Source organism: Odontesthes bonariensis, chromosome 1 (assembly GCF_027942865.1).
Source record: "Odontesthes bonariensis isolate fOdoBon6 chromosome 1, fOdoBon6.hap1, whole genome shotgun sequence".
Classification (NCBI taxonomy): domain Eukaryota; kingdom Metazoa; phylum Chordata; class Actinopteri; order Atheriniformes; family Atherinopsidae; genus Odontesthes; species Odontesthes bonariensis.
In genome coordinates, this window is record NC_134506.1 from 18200204 (window position 1) to 18219337 (window position 19134).

General features: G+C 44.6%; 1 protein-coding gene across 1 annotated transcript; it reads right to left on the bottom strand.

The window, feature by feature from the left end:
- Nucleotides 1-7043: 7043 nt before the first annotated feature.
- LOC142366336 (F-box/LRR-repeat protein 3-like) lies at nucleotides 7044-15715 on the bottom strand. Its single transcript, XM_075448233.1, has 6 exons — nucleotides 15424-15715; nucleotides 13511-13706; nucleotides 12512-12676; nucleotides 12295-12417; nucleotides 11616-11787; nucleotides 7044-10229 (listed from the first exon to the last, which is right to left on the bottom strand). Exons 2-6 carry the CDS (start codon nucleotides 13703-13705, stop codon nucleotides 9589-9591), a joined length of 1296 nt encoding a protein of 431 aa, XP_075304348.1. The 5' UTR covers nucleotide 13706; nucleotides 15424-15715; the 3' UTR covers nucleotides 7044-9588.
- Nucleotides 15716-19134: the final 3419 nt, after the last annotated feature.

Consider the following 19134-nt stretch of genomic DNA (forward strand, 5'->3'; position numbering starts at 1 on the left):
AAAGCTAACATCGCTAGCTTTACTACATCAGCTGCAAACTGAGCTGCTGTGCTGGGAGATCATGCCAAACACTTCTGAGATTCACATCAGACTGAATCATAGAAAGCTTGATTTCGTCCTAAAAATGTAATGAATTGGGAGGATTGATCAATAATTGCAAAATGATGTCAAAATCTATATCTTTTTGGATATATTCCTCCTCATGACATTAGGAATTAAAATTATTACTGATCATTACTACAGATTGGTCATTAAAAAGAGGAAATTTCACTCTTAAACCTCATTATACTGTTTTTACGTTTAGTAATCAATTGTTCCACCTGATGAATACTTAGAACCCTGAAGTATTGCTATATTCCTCTACTCTTGTTTGTGTTATTTTTGCAAAACAGTTTCACAAAATCTGCTTTGTCTTTGCCACGTTGGCTTCACATGGCAGGTAATACTTAATTGCTCCAGTAGAAAGCCACTAGTCATCCCTTCTTGGTTCCTGAGGTCTCTCATCTGAGAGGCTTGGTTTAACATCTGACAGCTACTTAAGTTAACAGGCATAAAAAGAACATCCAGGAGCGACTGGGTCTGTTCAGAAGAAAACACAGGGAGAGGGGAGGACTGTGTGAGGTAAATTGCTCAAAACTTTAAAAATAATATTACTCAGAGAACTTTTTCGATTCAAATGAATCAAAGGAACAAGCCTGCACACGAGGCTGTGATCTTCGGGTTCTCAGGTTGCACTGTAATAGGAGTTAGTAGTGGAAACCACAGCACGAGTTCAGGGACACTTCTGAAAACAAAACAACTGTGAGTGAACACATCTGCAAATGTAAGTTAAATCTAAAAAAGAAAATAGAAAAACTCACATTTTATGTAAAACTAACAACAACAAAAAAACAGCTACCATATTTAAGATTAATGTAAAGCGGAAAACTGACGAATGAAAATTCTACATTCCTTTTGTACATCATGGAAACTGCGTACTTCAGGCAGAATAGAAGATGGATAATCCGATGTTGCTGTCAGCATAAATTGCAAAATCCAACAGTTGTGATGATCCAGGGTACATTCGGGCTTATGGGGATGGGTAACTTACACGTCTGTGAAGGCATCATTTATGTCGAATGATAAATTCACATTTTGGAGTCACATGTGACACCACCCAGATGGGGAGATTTTCAGAGAAGGCGTTCCACATTTTACAAACACAATACCAAACCCATTAATCGCATAAACAACAGCATGGCTCCACTGTAAGAGTCTAATTACAAAACTGGCAAAAGGCCTCTCAAAACATGAAAAGGAAAATGAGCTTAAAAAAAGAAGATTGTAGGCTACTGACACCAAACAGCAGCACTGAATACACTTAACTATTCAGATGGGACTACTGGACAATTAAATGTTTTTTTGTGGCAAATACTCAAAAAGGTAGGAGGAAGAAAAAAAAACTATGCAAGAAATGGCACATTTTTAACTCCAAAAGTACTCCAAAAACTTAATTTAACATTACCAAGAAGCCATTATCCTCCAGTGCCACCAGTCAAAACTGACACCCACCTCAGGTGTCCAGAAGTGAGAAAAGTGTTAAGTGTTCAAAGACATGTCCAAGGTAAGAGAGGCAGAAACCCACCACCAACTGTGAAAGATTCACAAGTGAAAGCATCAAGATTGTGCCAAGAAATGTCCAAAGACAGATTTTTCAAAGGTTTTATGGTCAGATAAAACGAGAGTGATACTTGATGGAGCAGATGGATCACTAATGGACACAGAGCACCGCTCTGAGTCAGGCGCCAGCAGGGTGAAGGAGAGGCCCCGTATGGGCTGCTATCATTAACAATAATGAGCTGGAGCTGGCAGAAGATGGACTAAAAATCAAATCTCAACCCAGCCGACAGTTTCTGGAAGCTGTTTTCTTCCGGCAAAATGCCCAAAAACAACAAGATTCTTCTCTTTCAAATCTCAGCCGCAAGTGTTCGTGGCAAAAACTGTCAAATTCACTATTCAGCTGAGATGTTTCAACAACAGCTTTTTTTTTATTGCAGTTTGGTTTGACAGCTGCAAGTGAAAGCACAGATAGACAGAGCTTTTCAAACAGCTGTCAAACAATTGTCCTTTGAGAGGAAATGAAAAATATTGACTATTCTGTCAAGCTAAACTAAACTAAGACCTGTAGAAAGATGGATCTCCGCAGTCCTCATAAAACTAACAGAACAGAACACCAGTAATCTGATTTCATCATCAGTGAAATGCGACCAGCTTGTTTGCCCTCCAAGAAATATCACTTACAGACTTTTTAAATCCTAAAACCTAATCATTTTCTTGGCTTTGGCTGCAAAATAAGAGATGTCTTATCAGATTTTGCTTATTGTGGCTGTTATTCGAGTGTGTCCTGTCGCACTTGTGTCTGCATTTATGTCCTTGTTTACTGTTACTTAGGGAAGAAGTTGGCTTTGAGGTAGGGCTGTGATGTATGTAGAGCAGGGGTCTTCAACGTTTTTCCGACCAGGGACCCCCAAACTCATGGAGAGTTGGAGCAGGGACCCCCCTACTATTTATATGATATACAATTGTGTTTAATATTTAACGGGGCCTAGTGCCGTGTATAAACATAGCTACTCTGTTATTGTACATTCAATACTAAGCTATTCAAATAATACACAGGTTAATATATTCATGTTTTTATTTTAAACATGTGCAAGGTACAGGGTGGCCGTGCCACTGCCATTTATAAACAAACATCTTGCATACAACACTGAGCTATTCAAATAATCCACAGATTTTAACTTTAAACATGCATCTAGATGGGACAATGAATCCTCAAACCATCTGTGGATGGCACACGTTTGCACACAATTTGTGAGAAAAAACTGTTTGAAAAAAAAAAAAAAAAAAATTTTTCTTTTTTTTTTTTAAATGTTAAAAATCGTCTAATCAACCAAAGATTTCGCGACCCCCCTGCAGTACCTCCGCGGACCCCCTGTTGAAGACCTCTGATGTAGAGAGTTTACTCATATTTCACTCCGTTGCTCTACTCTTCCGAACATCCCTCTGGAATATTAGAGGCTTGATCTCGCCTCTTAAACTGTCTTACATGGTCGATTTTAAGCATGTAACCTTGGTAGGGAGATGTTTTTCTTCAAAGTGATAAGTGACATTTGGCATATCTTTCTTTTTAATAAAAACATTGTATTTCTATGAGACCTACAAACTGTTTGCAATAGCATAAAGCATTGAGAGTTAATGTTATTTGATCCATTGAAGCTTATAAAGCCCCAGCTTTCAATCGTCTTCAAAAAAAATGGTTTATGGACCAAAAAAAAACATTTTTTAAAAATCATCCACGTCTCCCGTTTGAGGGCAGTTCAAAGAAGCATAACCAAAACCTTTTTTTCATCCTGTTGAGGCTTTGCATTCATATCTCTTCTCAGACCTTTTTTCAGCCCTCTTCATCCCATCTAACAGTGAGCTTTCATGATGTGCTGTACACAAAGCCAAAACTGAAGGAGGAAGATCAGCGCTGGCTTTCATCCACGTTATTAAAGTTTCATCCTCAGACGACGCAACGGCAACTTAGACAACTTGATCTGCTGATGAGACCGTTAAGAAATAAGCTGGGTTTCTTTTATCCAATTTCTCCATGAAATTATGCTCCAATATCTTCTTCGGTTTCTCATTACACCAGCATGCAACATAAACAAATGACTTTGACATGTTTTAGTTGTTTTAAGGGCAGCTTCGCAGTTATTGACCGACGCACAATGTGCTGCACGTGTAAAATATTGTCCATCCATCCATCCATCCATCCATCATCTTCCGCTGCTCCGGGGATCGGGTCGCGGGGGCAGCAGCTTTAGTAAAAAGACCCAGACGTCCCGGTCCCCGGCCACTTCCTCCAGCTCTTCTGGGGGGACCCCGAGGCGTTCCCAGGCCAGCCGAGAAACATAGTCTCTCCAACGTGTCCTGGGTCTTCCCCGGGGCCTCCTCCCAGTGGGGCGGGCCCGGAACACCTCACCAGGGAGGCGTCCAGGAGGCATCCTAACCAGATGCCCGAGCCACCTCATCTGACTCCTCTCGATGCGGAGGAGCAGCGGTTCTACTCCAAGCCCCTCCCGGATGACCGAGCTTCTCACCCTATCTCTAAGGGAGAGCCCAGACACCCTGCGGAGGAAACTCATTTCGGCTGCTTGTATTCGCGATCTCGTTCTTTCGGTCACTACCCACAGCTCGTGACCATAGGTGAGGGTAGGAACATAGATTGACCGGTAAATCGAGAGCTTTGCCTTCTGGCTCAGCTCCTTCTTCACCTCGACGGGCCGGTGCAGAGCCCGCATCACTGCAGACGCCGCACCGATCCGTCTGTCAATCTCCTGCTCCATTCGTCCCTCACTCGTGAACAAGACCCCTAGATACTTAAACTCCTCCACTTGGGGAAGGATCTCATTCCCGACCCGGAGAGGGCATTCCACCCTTTTCCGGCCGAAGACCATGGTCTCGGATTTGGAGGTGCTGATTCTCATCCCAGCCGCTTCACACTCGGCTGCGAACCGCTCCAGTGAGAGCCGAAGGTCACGGCCCGACGACGCCAACAGAACCGCATCGTCCGCAAAAGCAGAGACCCGATTCTGAAGTCGCAAAAACGGACCCCCTCAACGCCCTGGCTGCGCCTAGAAATTCTGTCCATAAAAATTATGAACAGAATCGGTGACAAAGGGCAGCCCTGACGGAGTCCAACCCTCACAGGAAACATGTCCGACTTACTGCCGGCTATGCGGACCAAACTCTGACACCGGTCATACAGAGACCGAACAGCCCCTATCAAGGAGTCCGGCACTCCATACTCCCGGAGCACCCCCCACAAGAGTCCCCGAGGGACACGGTCGAAAGCCTTCTCCAAGTCCACAAATCACATGGAGACCGGTTGGGCGAACTCCCATGCTCCCTCCAGGATCCTGCCGAGGGTATAGAGCTGGTCCACTGTTCCACGGCCAGGACGAAAACCACACTGCACCTCCTGGATCCGAGATTCGACTATCCGGCGGATCCTCCTCTCCAGTATCCCCGAATAGACCTTACCAGGGAGACTGAGGAGTGTGATCCCCCTATAGTTGGAACACACCCTCCGGTCCCCCTTTTTGAAGAGGGGGACCACCACCCCGATCTGCCAGTCCAGAGGCACTGCCCCCGATGTCCACGCGATGCTGCAGAGGCGTGTCAACCAAGACAGCCCTACAACATCTAGAGCCTTGAGGAACTCAGGACAGACCTCATCCACCCCCGGGGCTTTGCCACCAAGGAGTTTTTTAACCACCTCGGCAACCTCAGCCCCAGAAATGGGAGGCCCCACGTCCGAGCCCCCCAACTCTGCTTCCTCTGCTTCCCCCCCTGAGCCGCCGGATGGTGGACCAGAATCTCTTCGAGGCCGTCCGGAAGTCGTTCTCCATGGCCTCCCCGAACTCCTCCCAAGCCAGAGTTTTTGCCTCAGCAACCGCCGAGGCTGCGTTCCGCTTGGCCTGTCGGTACCCATCAGCTGCTTCCAGAGTCCCACTGGCCAAAAAGGCCCGATAGGACTCCTTCTTCAGCTTGACGGCTTCCCTCACCACTGGGGTCCACCAGCGGGTTCGGGGGTTGCCGCCACGACAGGCACCGACCACCTTACGGCCACAGCTCCGGTCGGCCGCCTCAACAATGGAGGCACGGAACATGGCCCATTCGGGCTCAATGTCCCCCACCTCCCCCGGGACATGGCTGAAGCTCTGCTGGAGGTGGGAGTTGAAACTCCTCCTTACAGGGGATTCCGCCAGCCGTTCCCAACAGACCCTCACAGAAGTCCAACAACAAAACACCACTCTGATTCAGATTGGGGGGGCCGTTCCTCCCAATCACGCCCCTCCAGGTCTCACTGTCATTGCCCACATGAGCATTGAAGTCCCCCAGCAGGACGAGGGAGTCTCCCGGAGGAGCACTCTCCAGTGCCTCCTCCAGGGACTCCAAAAAGGGTGGGTACTCTGAACTGCTGTTCAGTGCATAAGCACAAACAACAGTCAGGACCCATCCCCCCACCCTAAGGCGGAGGGAGGCTACTCTCTCGTCTACCGGGGTGAACCCCAATGTACAGGCGCACAGCCGGGGGGCGATAAGTATGCCCACACCTGCTCTACGCCTCTCACCGCGGGCAACTCCAGAGTGGAAGAGAGTCCAACCCCTCTCGAGGAGGCTGGTTCCGGAGCCCAAACCATGCGTCGAGGTGAGTCCGACTATATCTAGCCGGAACCGCTCAGCCTCGCGCACCAGCTCAGGCTCCTTCCCCAGCAGAGAGGTGACGTTCCACGTCCCAAGAGCCAGCTTCAATAGCCGAGGATCAGACCGCCAAGCTCTCCGCCTTCGGCTGCCGCCCAGCTCGCACTGCACCCGACCCCCATGGCCCCTCCCACGGGTGGTGAGCCCGTCAGAAGTGGGACCCGTGTAATTTCTTCGGGGTGTACCCGACCGAGCCCCACAGGCACAGACCCGGCCACCAGGCGCTCGCCGGCGGGCCCCACCCCTGGGCCTGGCTCCAGGGCGAGGCGGTGTCCAACATTGTCCATCATCATAGGGGTTTTATGAGCTGTTCTTTGTCTGGTCCCTCATCTAGGATCTGTTTGCCATGGGTGACCCTACCAGGGGCTTAAAGCCCCAGACAACATAGCTCCCAGACTCATTGGGGCACGCAAACCCCCCACCACGGTAAGGTGACAGCTCACGGGGAGGGTAAAATATTGTATATCGCGTATTTCACTCCACTAGGTCACTATTCGATAAATCAGTGCGCATCAGTGCAGAGAGACAAAACTGACAAAAGCAACACTCAATGAAGCAGTCGTGTTGTTTATAGTGTTGAGAGTATGTGGAGCCATTTCAGTCAAATTAAGTTTGGTAGTGTTCAGGTTTTTTTTTTTTTTTCCATGTACACCGATCCAAAGCCCAGTGATGAAGCCAGTATGATCGCTTATTGGACGTACAAACGTGGTAGTCGACTGTTTATGTCAAAAATGACTCCAGACTAAACATGCTTTCATTCAGGGTTTCTTTTTAATGCGACTACACATTTGACTCAAATATTACATATCTTTGGGAAAAGTACAAGTTACCTTCCTATTACTGTAATCTTTTCAATACAATGTGCCGTGATTCAACCGAAATAAAGACACCACGCTTCCTGTGATCTCCATCAGGAATACGCTGCTGTCTGTAAGCCGGTACTCTGAGGTTATAATAATCATCTTCATGCATCGATAAGCACTTAATACAAATAGAAAACAATAACCAGCAGATGGCATATTTCTGTAAATGCAAGGTAAAATGAACTATGCGTCAGTGACAGGCGTCCGCTAGCAGACCAGGTAGTGCTCCAGACACTTAAATTCATATTAAGACATGATTTTACATCGCTGCAGAATATTATTGCAATTACTGTTTGTCAATAAGCAACTGCAAAAAAAAAAAGAAGAAAAAACACACACAAAAAAGGGACAAACACCAACACTGTCAACCAAATATCTATTTTTAAGAGAACAAGATGATTTACAAGCTTTATTGCACAGCCCCACAGCCCAAAGCGGTTGTCTTTCAACAAGTCCACAGGCTACAACAAACTTGCTAATTCCATCTTTTAATTACCATTTCGCTCCTCTGTAACAGATCAAGAATGATACATTCAGGCAAGCATTTAGTTACGTGAACAATGAGCTGCCACACTGTCCTGTCTGCAGGGCTGCACAATTTCCTCATTAAGATCCCATTTTCATTGGTTACATTCAAGCATGCGACAGAGCTGCTGCCCGGTGTGTCGCATCACGCTTTCATTCAAGACACAAAAAGTGATCCAGAGCCACCATCAATCTGATTAGTGAGAATTCTTATTGCTGCTGCCCATGTGATTTCTCAGAATCATTTTTCTCCTGTTGATATTTTTTTTTTTTTTCTTCCCCAACACTGATGTCAAACAGCATCGGAAAACAGAATAACTCGAAAAAAACATTTAATAGAAATTAAACATCTATCTTATCAGCCTGAGAACAGTGCGTCCCTTAAGCAAAAAAAGCTTTAGAAATGTTTAGCCCAAACGTAGAAATAATATGCTTTATTTTTAGGTCAATAACTGTAGAACGGATAGTTGGTCGGTGCACGATTAGGTTGTTGGGCAAGTCTGTCTTGCCAGAGTGATTTTTGCATGTCAGACAAAAATTAAACAATTCCATCTCCAAGTATATAACTCTTAAAAGGTTTGTTAAAATTGAAAATGGTTGTTCGAAAGCAGATTAACGACCAAAAGAGTTTCAGAGCAGTGCTAAAAATCATCATCAATTGACTGAAAAACGTGTACATTTCATAATCCTAATGGGACCGAAGCTCGTGTTGCTAAACTTGGGACCTTTGTTAGCGGAAAAAGTGCATCAAAAGCATCCATTATATGTATAAATAAACTGTATAATGTCAGTAATTGGAATTTTTCCATCCCACTTCTTTTCAAATATATACTTTGATATTAACAATAACAACTGGAACACGAGCCAGGAAATGCAGAAATAGAACAACTGTGAATTACAAACATATTAAAACGTCTCTCAGAGATATCAACAGCGTTTTCAGAGTTAGATTATCATGTATTAGAAGTCTTTTGAGAACACTGCCCTGACAAATGGCTGCTCTTAGAAAAGGGAAAAGGTTACTGCCTTGAGCTCAGTCTACGTCAAACAGAAGACAGAGAAGGAGACAGGCTCATTTCTTTTCTTCTTTTCTACATGAGACGCATGGACTCAAACACATTCGGAGACGTGAAGCGGTGCTACGCTGAAGGAACGGCGGGAGCAGATGAATCACAGGGACCGAAACCCAACAGACATGGAAAGATTCAACAAAGAATCCGAGTGTGCCGCTGCCTCCCTGACGGCGCTCACACGTCCGCCATCCAGACAAAAGAAGCTCCACATGCGTGGAGGCGGACCTTCTACAATGAAGTGCTTGTCATTACTTCACTTGTGTCAGAAAATTTATAAAAAAATTTCTTTTTTTAAAAACTTCCATGAAAGTTGAAATTTTGAACGTCAACAAACATTAGCTTATAATGGTGATCATCCCCATCTGATACATGTCCCACACTAGCTATTAAACAAAGATTTTTCAAACTGCCCGACTACAAAAAACAATGTGCATCAAGTGCGATGATGGCAGTCTGCGTTTTTCACGAGTTAAAGCAAAAATTTAAGTTGTTTCTTGCTTTTAAATCAAAAAGCTTGTTACTAAGTCCAGTTATGATAAGGCATATTGTATATATTCGGATATGTACAAAACACATATTGATCTGTTTGCGTGCCACAAGTACAGATCTGGCGCGTAAAATTCCAGACAATCACATTTCCGAGTTTCCGCTGATGCGTCCCCTCGAACACCCCTGACATAATGACAGAAATACATTCCAAAATAAAAATAAAAAATCATAAACACGGAGCAGCAAGGTGGAGTTAAAATTAATGCTACATGATTTTAAAAGCAGATCAAAACCCAAGCCGGTGTCATTTCCTGGGAAAAAGGGCCTTTCTCAAACACACCAGATTTCTACCATGTGGGCATCATGTCTGGGAACCAGACGCGACCCAAATGCTTCGACACCTCCCAGTGGATATCATCCAGCTGATAACGGTGATCTGGAACCAGCACTTCCTCCATGATGGAGAGCTGCGTCAGCCTGTCTCCGCACATCTTAACAAACTCCACGAAGGCGCTGCAGGACACTTCGCACTCTCCCAGGCCGATGGCGGACAGCTGCGTGCAGCGTTGGGCGATGCGGATGAGCTCTTCGTCCAGCGGCCGCAGCCCGTTGGCGCACACCACCAGCTCCACCAGACGCGGGCAGGTGAGCCCGACGCGGCCCAGCACGTCTTTGCTGACGGAGCGGCCGAAGTAAAGGTGCGTGACGGGGATTTCGTCGCGGAAGAAAGGGCCAAACTCTTCCTCGTAGAGAAAGAAGTACATGACCAGATTGAACTTGGGAGAGTGGCGTACCATGGCGTCCCAGCTGCTCTTCTTGATGGTGTGGAACTGTTGCCCTGGGTTCTCACTGACCACGTCAATGCGAAGGTGCTCAAGGTGAACGTGCTTCTCTGAGGAGAGCGCGATGAGGAGCTCGTCGCTCAGCAAATGGTAGTTGAGCGCCAGTTCTCTCAGGCCATGGCACTGATCAGCCACACACAGGATGCCTGCAAACACAGAAAACTGTATTAGACGGGGCTCCACACTGACAAGAGGGCCTCATCAAAGTAAATCCGAGTTATATCAAAAACACATTAAGTAGGCAACTCGTTGGTGGTGAATCATTTATCGATAATAAATGTACAGACAATTTCTTAAAAAGTGGCATTTTCCTTTAAAAGGAAGGAATTAACATTAAGAGATTCATTCATTTGGTGTTTATGTTTAAGAAGCACAATGAAATTATTCTTTTTTTTTTTTTTTTCTTAAAAGTTATTTTTCCTTTAAAGTGATACTCCGGAGTAAATTCAACCTGGGGTCATTTGAACCGTGATATCCAGCCAAGTAGCCCACCCGCAGTTTTTTCGATATTGGCTGAACATCAGCTGAGTTACTGAGTTATCCCGAATAGCTTTGTACAAGGGTTAATGGATCCTGGTCCGTATCTCCAAAATTACCACACTAAAATCACATGCCATGACACCAAACTTCTACAGTAGTACAAATATGGTCTGTACTCACCAAACGATGCATTTGGAAGTTTGAAAATAGTCCAGGAGTTTATTATTATCAACACAAGCCTGATAGCTTTTCTGCTGCTAAAGCTGCGTCGACGTCACTTCAGGGAGCTGGGAGCTTCAAAGTAAGATGAGGGTTGATCTACTACTGTAGACAACAAAGTATATGCTATATTCTACATGTTTTTTTAATGAATTTTTATGTTGTAGAGTTGTGAAGTTATTTTATCAATGGAGAAATTGAGCAGCCTTGCTTTGTTGTCTACAGTAGTAGATCAACCCTCATCTTACTTTGAAGCTCCCAGCTCCCTGAAGTGACGTCGACGCAGCTTTAGCAGCAGAGAAGCTATCAGGCTTGTGTTGATAATAATAAACTCCTGGACTATTTTCAAACTTCCAAATGCATCGTTTGGTGAGTACAGACCATATTTGTACTACTGTAGAAGTTTGGTGTCATGGCATGTGATTTTAGTGTGGTAATTTTGGAGATACGGACCAGGATCCATTAACCCTTGTACGAAGCTATTCGGGATAACTCAGTAACTCAGCTGATGTTCAGCCAATATCGAAAAAACTGCGGATGGGCTACTTGGCTGGATATCACGGTTCAAATGACCCCAGGTTGAGTCTACTCCGGAGTATCACTTTAAGATAAAGCTGCAATGAGGTGTTATTGTGACTTTTCCCACTTATTAGTCAGTGATACAGTTCAGATAAAAAACGAGTGTGTGCTGGAGCTCCTTAAATCTTTTGTTTTAGGCTGACATTGGCACCATGCAGCCCAGTAATTACTATGGAGCAACACAACTTTTAAATTTGTTGATCAGTGACATCCACACCTTCTATAATTGTATATATATATGTTTGTGACAGTACCTGCGGGTGAAACATGAGGGCAGCTGCTCATTTTCAGCAGTTTGAGTGTGTCACTGTTGTTGGCCACCAGGACTTTGAGAGAGGGGTCATCTACAGGCGTGTCATCGATCTTCAGGGAGGACAGGGATTTGGAGTTGACAAAAACCACCGTCAGGGCTGAGATGAAGTGAGACTGGTGAACAAAAGGCAAAACACAGCAGCATTTAGTGGCCTTGTATGCTGCCTTTGTTTGCCCGCAAAATAAGGAATTCAGCATGCAACCAATACGGCTGTCCTGAATACAAATTTTGGGATTTTCTGAAATATAATATATCTGCAGGGGAGGATGTGAGCTTCATGCATTTACTCCCACGAAAAAATCTGAATCCTGCATGCAAACAGAACACCTTCTTTACGAGCAAACACACAGCAGCTGGGTATTTATTTCTAGCCTCGGCAGACTTTGAAAAAAAAGCAACCATGCACGTGTGCGGCAACACCACCTTATGCAAGATACGTCCTCTGAGATTTATATAGGAACAAAAAGGCTGGGAGGGACATTTCAATACGACAACTTGGGAGTTCTTAAATTCGAGAGCTTCCCACGGGCACTTGGCATCAATCATTCCCGCTGTATTACAGACATTCATCAAGGATCGGGGCAATAAACCGGCGCGTTGTCACATGCCTTCGGGCTTACTTTGGGCATCTCCATGAAGCTGGGCCTGGCTGTGGAGATGAGACCCAGAGTTTTCAAAGAACAATTCACAAGCTGAGAGAGGATGTCGCACGCTGCCTCTGCAGACTCCCTGCTGCTGTCCACCTGCATGCAACACAGAGAAAAATTCAAAACAGGAGTCAACTTCCCCGCACGCTCCTTCTTTGTCACTTTGACAACAAACTCCTCTCCGTCATACCTTGAAGCTGACGTATTGTAGGTGGTTGGAGTGCCTTTTAATTATCTGTTTGATTAGGTCTGGGTGCGTTGCCTTCAGGTAGGAGCTGGCTGGCTGGTTCAACTCGAACTCAAAGCAGCGCCACAGTTCGGGCATGTGGAAGGCCTGATTCCAGCACCGGCAAACCTGCGGGGACATCCCGACTCACTTCACATCAGACAATTGAGACACTTTTTTCTTAACCTGTGCAACAAAACAAAAAATGTTTTTACTCCTGTAGCGAACTGTCGTGTGTTGTTAATACAACGCACGTGTGAAGAATATCTGACAGAGAGGACCTGGCTCCACGAACTTGAGGGTTTTTTGTTTTTTTTGGCGTCAGCTCAGAGTGTGAAGTGTGGTGGAAGAAAAACACTGTTAGTTGTGGAGAGATGCAAAGTATACGTGAGGAACTGAGGCATAAATCTCATGTATTTTGGCATTTCTGTAAAGTTTTAATGCATTATTATGTAGTATTATGCTATGTTCTCATATTGGTGTTGAACAGCCACAAAGTATCTGGATCAGGAGGGCCTTCTGCTTCGTGTTTGTGAACTCAGTGACGTGAAACTAAAAGTTTGAGCTGAACTGTGTGTCCGACCGGCTTATCTTAAAGCGCTGCCGTCTCCTTTTCTCCCAGAACTCCTCAGACAGGACTACTGGACAAAAAAATGTGGGGGAACGTGCTTAACTTTTTCCATTTGGTCTGCTTTACTTCTCAATCTCCATCAAACAAAGAGTGTTGGCATGGCAACGCCTGTGTTTTACGCTTTAAAAAAAAACACCCATTAATTTCAGGCTTATATTCAGGTCTCTAGTGACTGATAAGACACTATTGAACCTTTTCTCGTTCTGAAATCAGTTATAGTTGAGGTAATATCTGGGTTAGACCATTCAGACTGCCACAATAAACGCATCTTCCAGGCAAATACTTTCCACAAAGAGCAGCAACAGAGGCAATGTATCATATCATATGAGTACCTGAGAAGCATAAGCCCTGTCCAGAAGAGGCAGGTACTGGAAAATGTGAAGCAGAATCTCCTGTGGCAAACTCTCCCATCTGGCTCCCTCGTCCTCCACGCTCCTCTGCTTGCGGGATCGTTTAAGAGTCTTCTGACACCCACGGCTTGGGCCACCTCCATCCTCCTGCTCATTCCTTTCAAGACCTCGTTTCATCCTGGGTAAACAGAGGAGGGGTTTCAGAAGCTCTTGATTACTTAACATGCAGCATGTTAATCCTTGTTTTAACAAGCCCGCAGTGCGTAGCTGGTAAGCTGATAGATGGTTACAGATGTAAATCATTTCAAAGTCATCCTCTGGTTAAGAAATCCCTTCTTTTTTTTTTTTAATCCTCCGATAACGTGTCCAAAAAATGTTTATGTGTTACGAGACGTGAGCGAATCCAGCCAATAATGTTTTGGCTGAGGCTTTTTGCCTTAAATGCGAAGAGCATCAGCTACAGTGTGTGAAAAGGCAACGTGAGAGAACAGAGAATAGGAGGAACTAATCCTGACTACATGCTGGGTGGTGCTTGGCAGCTAATTCGAATAAGGAGCAAATGAAATGAGAGAATGGCAAACCACAAGGAGAAGTTAGCGATAGCAAGGAGGAGAAGCTGCCTGTGTTTTGCTCTTGTTGAGAAGAAGTCAGAGGTGACATGCTCCATTTACAGCTGTGGCAGCAACAAGCACGATTCTTGTAACTCTGCAGTATTGAAAGGATCATCGTAGGGAATGTCAGGCAACCACCAACACAGAACAACTCCCTTATTTTTCTCTCTCTCTTCATGATTCCATGTACAGCCACTTAACGATAAATAAATACTCAAAAAAAAAAAAGCATTCAGAGTGACAAAGCCAGCTCGTTGGACCATGAATACATCATGCACAGGATCTCTCCCTCCAAGTTGGTCGCCAGCAGGCTCTCCCCCAGGTGAGCAGGCATCCACCGCCTTCTGGGCATTTGGACATTCCCCACGTCCATCACTGAACGCCTTGGCCTATGACAGGGTGTTGGTGTGATGGGGCACTTGCGAGAACCGACCACGGTCGAACCACCGCACTTTGCCTTGCTATCCACAGGCCACCCACATTCACAGTGGCCTGCAGTGAGGGCAGCGGTGGGCTGGATGGGGGATCCCTGCCCCATGACTCCCAGTCTGCTCCTCAGAGCCTTAAATTACACTTAGTTCAGCTGTGTGACCTTGGCTGTCGAAGGGCTATCCATTTAACTCGTACAAAAGGGTTAGACTCAAATGATGAGGTAGCTTTCCCATCGTGATCCATTGTGGCTGTCACTAAAACAAACCTTTCCATGTCTGAGTTTGCTCTCATCTTGAAAGTCCCTCTATGATTTAAACATTCTGCCTTTAGATTAAAGACATTAAAATGTTACATCAAATACACCCTAATAGGTGTTCTTCTTATGTATTTAGGATGACTGTCCTGTGTTTGCTTATGCGTTTATCATCTGTATATTACTCAGACATGAGTCACAGACTTGTGGTGCAGCAGCTAAAGAAAATCCGGTTTCAACAACCAGATGTCCCCCCCTGGGAGCTTCCTCAGCTCCCAAAATGAAGACGTTTTACACCAAGGACACGCCTCCCTCTGCTTTTATCAGCCAACAGGAAAAACTCGCATGTTAAAAGTAAGTTTATGCCCACTGAAACTGTTTTCAGTCCACGCATATGGTCACGAACGACGCGATGTTGGCGACATGTTAACGACAACACAACTACACATAAACCAAGAATTAGCACAACCCAATCGAACCACGCATTCTGCTAATTATTACCCAACTGTGGCTAGTTGTTAAAAAACCACAAACCAAAGCAGCTTGCTTGGTTCGTTAGACTAACTTCTGAGATTTTGTCCTCCTTGTAATTCTCTTACCTGGCTTTCACCTCCGCCGTCGGCTGTTTGTTTTGAAGCGATATCTCAACGTCAACCGGGACCGACACAAGAAAACTGCGTTCGAGCTGGCCGACCGATCAAACACATTGGACCATACGGCGGCACGGTGTGACGGGAGGATAGCAAACACCGGCAGGAGGCTTTCGAAGTGAGATTTCCAAAAGTGTTTAGGGTTTTCCTGGCGCCTGACCTAATTTCGCTGCAGAACTCTGCCCCACTACTTTGCGGATCAGCTAAAGATGGCGTTTGTGTTGTTGTGCGGAGCGGATGAGTAGATGCAGGGGGCTGCAGTTGTAGTGAACGGTCGGCAGGGGGAGCTATTTCACCCGCAGGCATTTTCCAAACCGACAGGGGGCACTATAATGGTTTTACTAAAAAATGAATAAATAAATTGAAAGGGAAAATAAAGAGTTTGAGAATTTTTTTGTTTAATCACATTATCCTAAATGTATGCAGCGCATCAGGCCAGTACCTTAGCGAGATTCTGCTCTACTTTTAGTAAGTTTAATAGTTTAAAATTATTATTTATAATTATTTAATGATAACTGTGGTTCAGGGCCTCAGGATGTGCCTCGATAGCCTGGGTGCCAGCCGAACTTAGCCCCACCCGTAAAATTTTTGGTCGGGAAGTTCGGTCTGACTCTGCTCAGTTGGGAAATCATTATGCCCGACCAAGAATCGGTCGACCCAATCAGATTGCCAGGGCGGGCTTTATACGATGATGGACAGATGATCAACAGGGACATTATCGACTACGTCACTAAAGAGCTGAACATGGCTGCCGCTGGAGAGCTAGGGTGTGTAGATTCTGCCATCGAGTCTGTTCTACAGGATCTCCACATTGCATTCATTTTGAAAGACAAACAGAGGAACACGATAAAGGCTTTTATCGATAGAAAAGATGTTTTTGCCGTCCTTCCTACAACAAGTGTGTGTTGTTTAAAGCGATACAATGTAACTTCTCAAAAAGCCCACTCTGGAGCTCCCCCTACAGGCTTGGAGGTAATGTACGGTTACACTGTCGTAAATACAACACCCTTTCACTTTCACTTTTCACGTTTGTTGACGAACCGGCGAGGAGTTAGAAGGTGCAAGCTATGCGACCAAGAAGGTAAGAGTAATCAAATGTACCTTGGAGCGTGAGAGGGGTCTATTTGTTTTTTGGGTAGGTGTCCCAGAAAGCAAGTCGAAGTACTTCCGCTCAGCTCCCGGGCCGCTCCAGCAAAGTTACATAGCGCAGTTATTCCAACTCAGACCCCCGAAGGGCATAGGAGACAGGCCAATCGTAATATTAAAACTCATTCTAGCCGCACAATTTTTTTCAATCTGTTATTTTAAGGGAAAAATGTTACATAGTCGTGCTTTAATCTACGTCACATACTACGTTGCTCTGATTGGTTGTAGGTCTATCCAATTGAGCGAAGAGGCATTTTTTCTCCTGGTTCGGTTGAAACATGCCCCATTCTTAAATCTCTATTGAGCGGTATCAGACTCACATTCTGACTAGAATCGTGAGTATGACGTAGTCAGGCTAGCGCCTCGACTCCCATGCAACGAAAGTTGAACTCAAAATTGAACAGTTCAGTTATTTCTCTTGCACAACAAAACTATTCACATTTTTTTATTATTATTCAAATCAAAGTCTGGGGCCAGAGTTAATTAGGTTATCTTGACTGAAGATACGCACCAAAATAAAAAAAAAAACAGGTCTTTCAGTCACGGCAAAATTAAGGCTGTTGTCTCACACAGGTATTGGCGACTGCCACCACAAATAATGTCATCCCAGGAGTTAAGCCAGTCATCTGTTCCAATCTCTTTTGGGGGCACGATGGCAACACAGTCCTGCCCTGCCTCATGCTTGTCCCAGGTGGCGACGGCGTTATTTGGCTCATTTTTCTTCCAGAAGTTTAAACCATCCTTCCATCTAACCCTGTGCCCGCTGACCCAGTAGAAGATGCCCTCCTTCACCAGGTCTTGCATCCCAATCCAGGCTGAATGGAAGTCTTCGTGAGGATGTTTCATTACATACTGAAAAGTCATGTTGGTCAAGAATGCTTGGTCTTGAGCATTTGTAACTTCAGCCAAGTCCCCCATATTATCTAAACAAAACCTGCGAGCATTTTCCCAATTTTCTGTGTCTCGGGACAGAAAGAAGCAGCGTGAAGCGTGCTCAGTCCAACCAGACATACAGGATGAGCACTGCAGCGTGTCTCTGTCGCAGAGATTCCACAAGAAGGACAGTTTGTCTGAGGACAAGATTGAATGCTGTTGTTGATTTTTTGTCCTCAACTCTGCCGTTGTTTGCCGTTCGTCATTTAACAGCGAGTGCAATCTTTTTTTTTCTGCAGTAGCCATCGTGATGAGAAGCATTGATTTATTCAAAACCCGATTCAGTTGTTGGTTCTCCTCTTTGATGAGGTTGCAGTCTTCCAGCGTTGAATTTATAAGCATGTTCAGCACTTTGTTCTCCTTCTGCAACTGCGTTTTTGCTTGCAATGTGCTATTTAAGAGTTTTCTCAGCTGGATATTTTCAGCTGACAGCAAGGTGATATTGTACAAAGTGGTATTTAAGAGCAGGTTCAGCTTGTCATACTCATTTTCCAGTATGGTAAAGTTCTGGAAAGTGGAATTCAGAAGTTCCTTCAGCTGTGTCACATAGTTCCTCGCAGTCATTATCTCCTCTGACAGTGGATGTAATTTTGCTGTTGGTCTTTGTTGATTCATCACCACAATACAGATGACGCTGGTCATGGTAGAAAAAAATACACTCAAAATTATGATCAAAAGAAGTTTCCAATGAGATCGTAGTCTCTTCATGCAGCCAGGAGGCTCTTCTCTTCCTGTTGCATCTTCAGTCACTGAGGCATCATCATGTGCACTAAGGACAACAAAAACACAGAAAAAATATATCTAAATTAGATTCAAAGATTTAACAATGTTCTCACAAAATATTATGTCACAGGACAATGGAATGTACAACAGAATGTCTGAAAAAGAAAATAATCAAGGTGTTCCAATGGTGCAGTCAAAGTCCCGACCTCAGCCTGATGGAAATGCTGTGGTGGGACCTTAAGAGAGCTGTGCAGAGACAATTGTATGCAGACCACACTTATTTGAAACAACTTTGTAAAGTAAAGTGAGCCAAAAGTTCTTCACAACAATGTGCGAGATTGATAAAGTCACATAGAAAACAATTACTTCAAGTTGTTGCTGCTGAAGGTGGTTCTTCTAGCTATGGAATCATTAGATGTACTTAGTTTTTTACAAACCGCTTCTCCATTTTAGCCTTATGTTGGTTCAACAATAAATGACGCAGTGTAATATGTCGTGTGTTGGACGTCATCTGAGGTCGTATCGAACTCATTTTAAAACCCTCAACCTAGTAAGTAAGTAAGTAAGTCATTTTTATTTATAGAGCACGTTTAAAACAGTTTCCACTGACCAAAGTGCTGTACATATGATATGGCTAAAAAATAGAAAAATAAAAGCAAATCAGAACAAGCAAAATATAAAAGCAAACACAAAGAGAGTAAGAAAGACAAATACAGAAATACAATTGACAAATAAACAGCACTAACAAATAAATAGCAACAGAACAGAATACACTTGAATATAAAGAGAGGAGAGAGATGGAAAGCTAGGAAGCAGGGAAAGCCAGGGAGTATAGGTGGGTCTTGAGCCTTGATTTAA

Coding starts and splice junctions, on each gene's coding strand:
- LOC142366336 (XM_075448233.1), bottom strand. CDS start 13,705: ATGAAACGAGGTCTTGAAAGGAATGAGCAGGAGGATGGAGGTGGCCCA. Junction 12,418..12,511: donor TACAATACGTCAGCTTCAAG/GTATGACGGAGA, acceptor TGTTGCATGCAG/GTGGACAGCAGCAGGGAGTC. Junction 10,230..11,615: donor CCCTCATGTTTCACCCGCAG/GTACTGTCACAA, acceptor CTGTGTTTGCAG/GCATCCTGTGTGTGGCTGAT.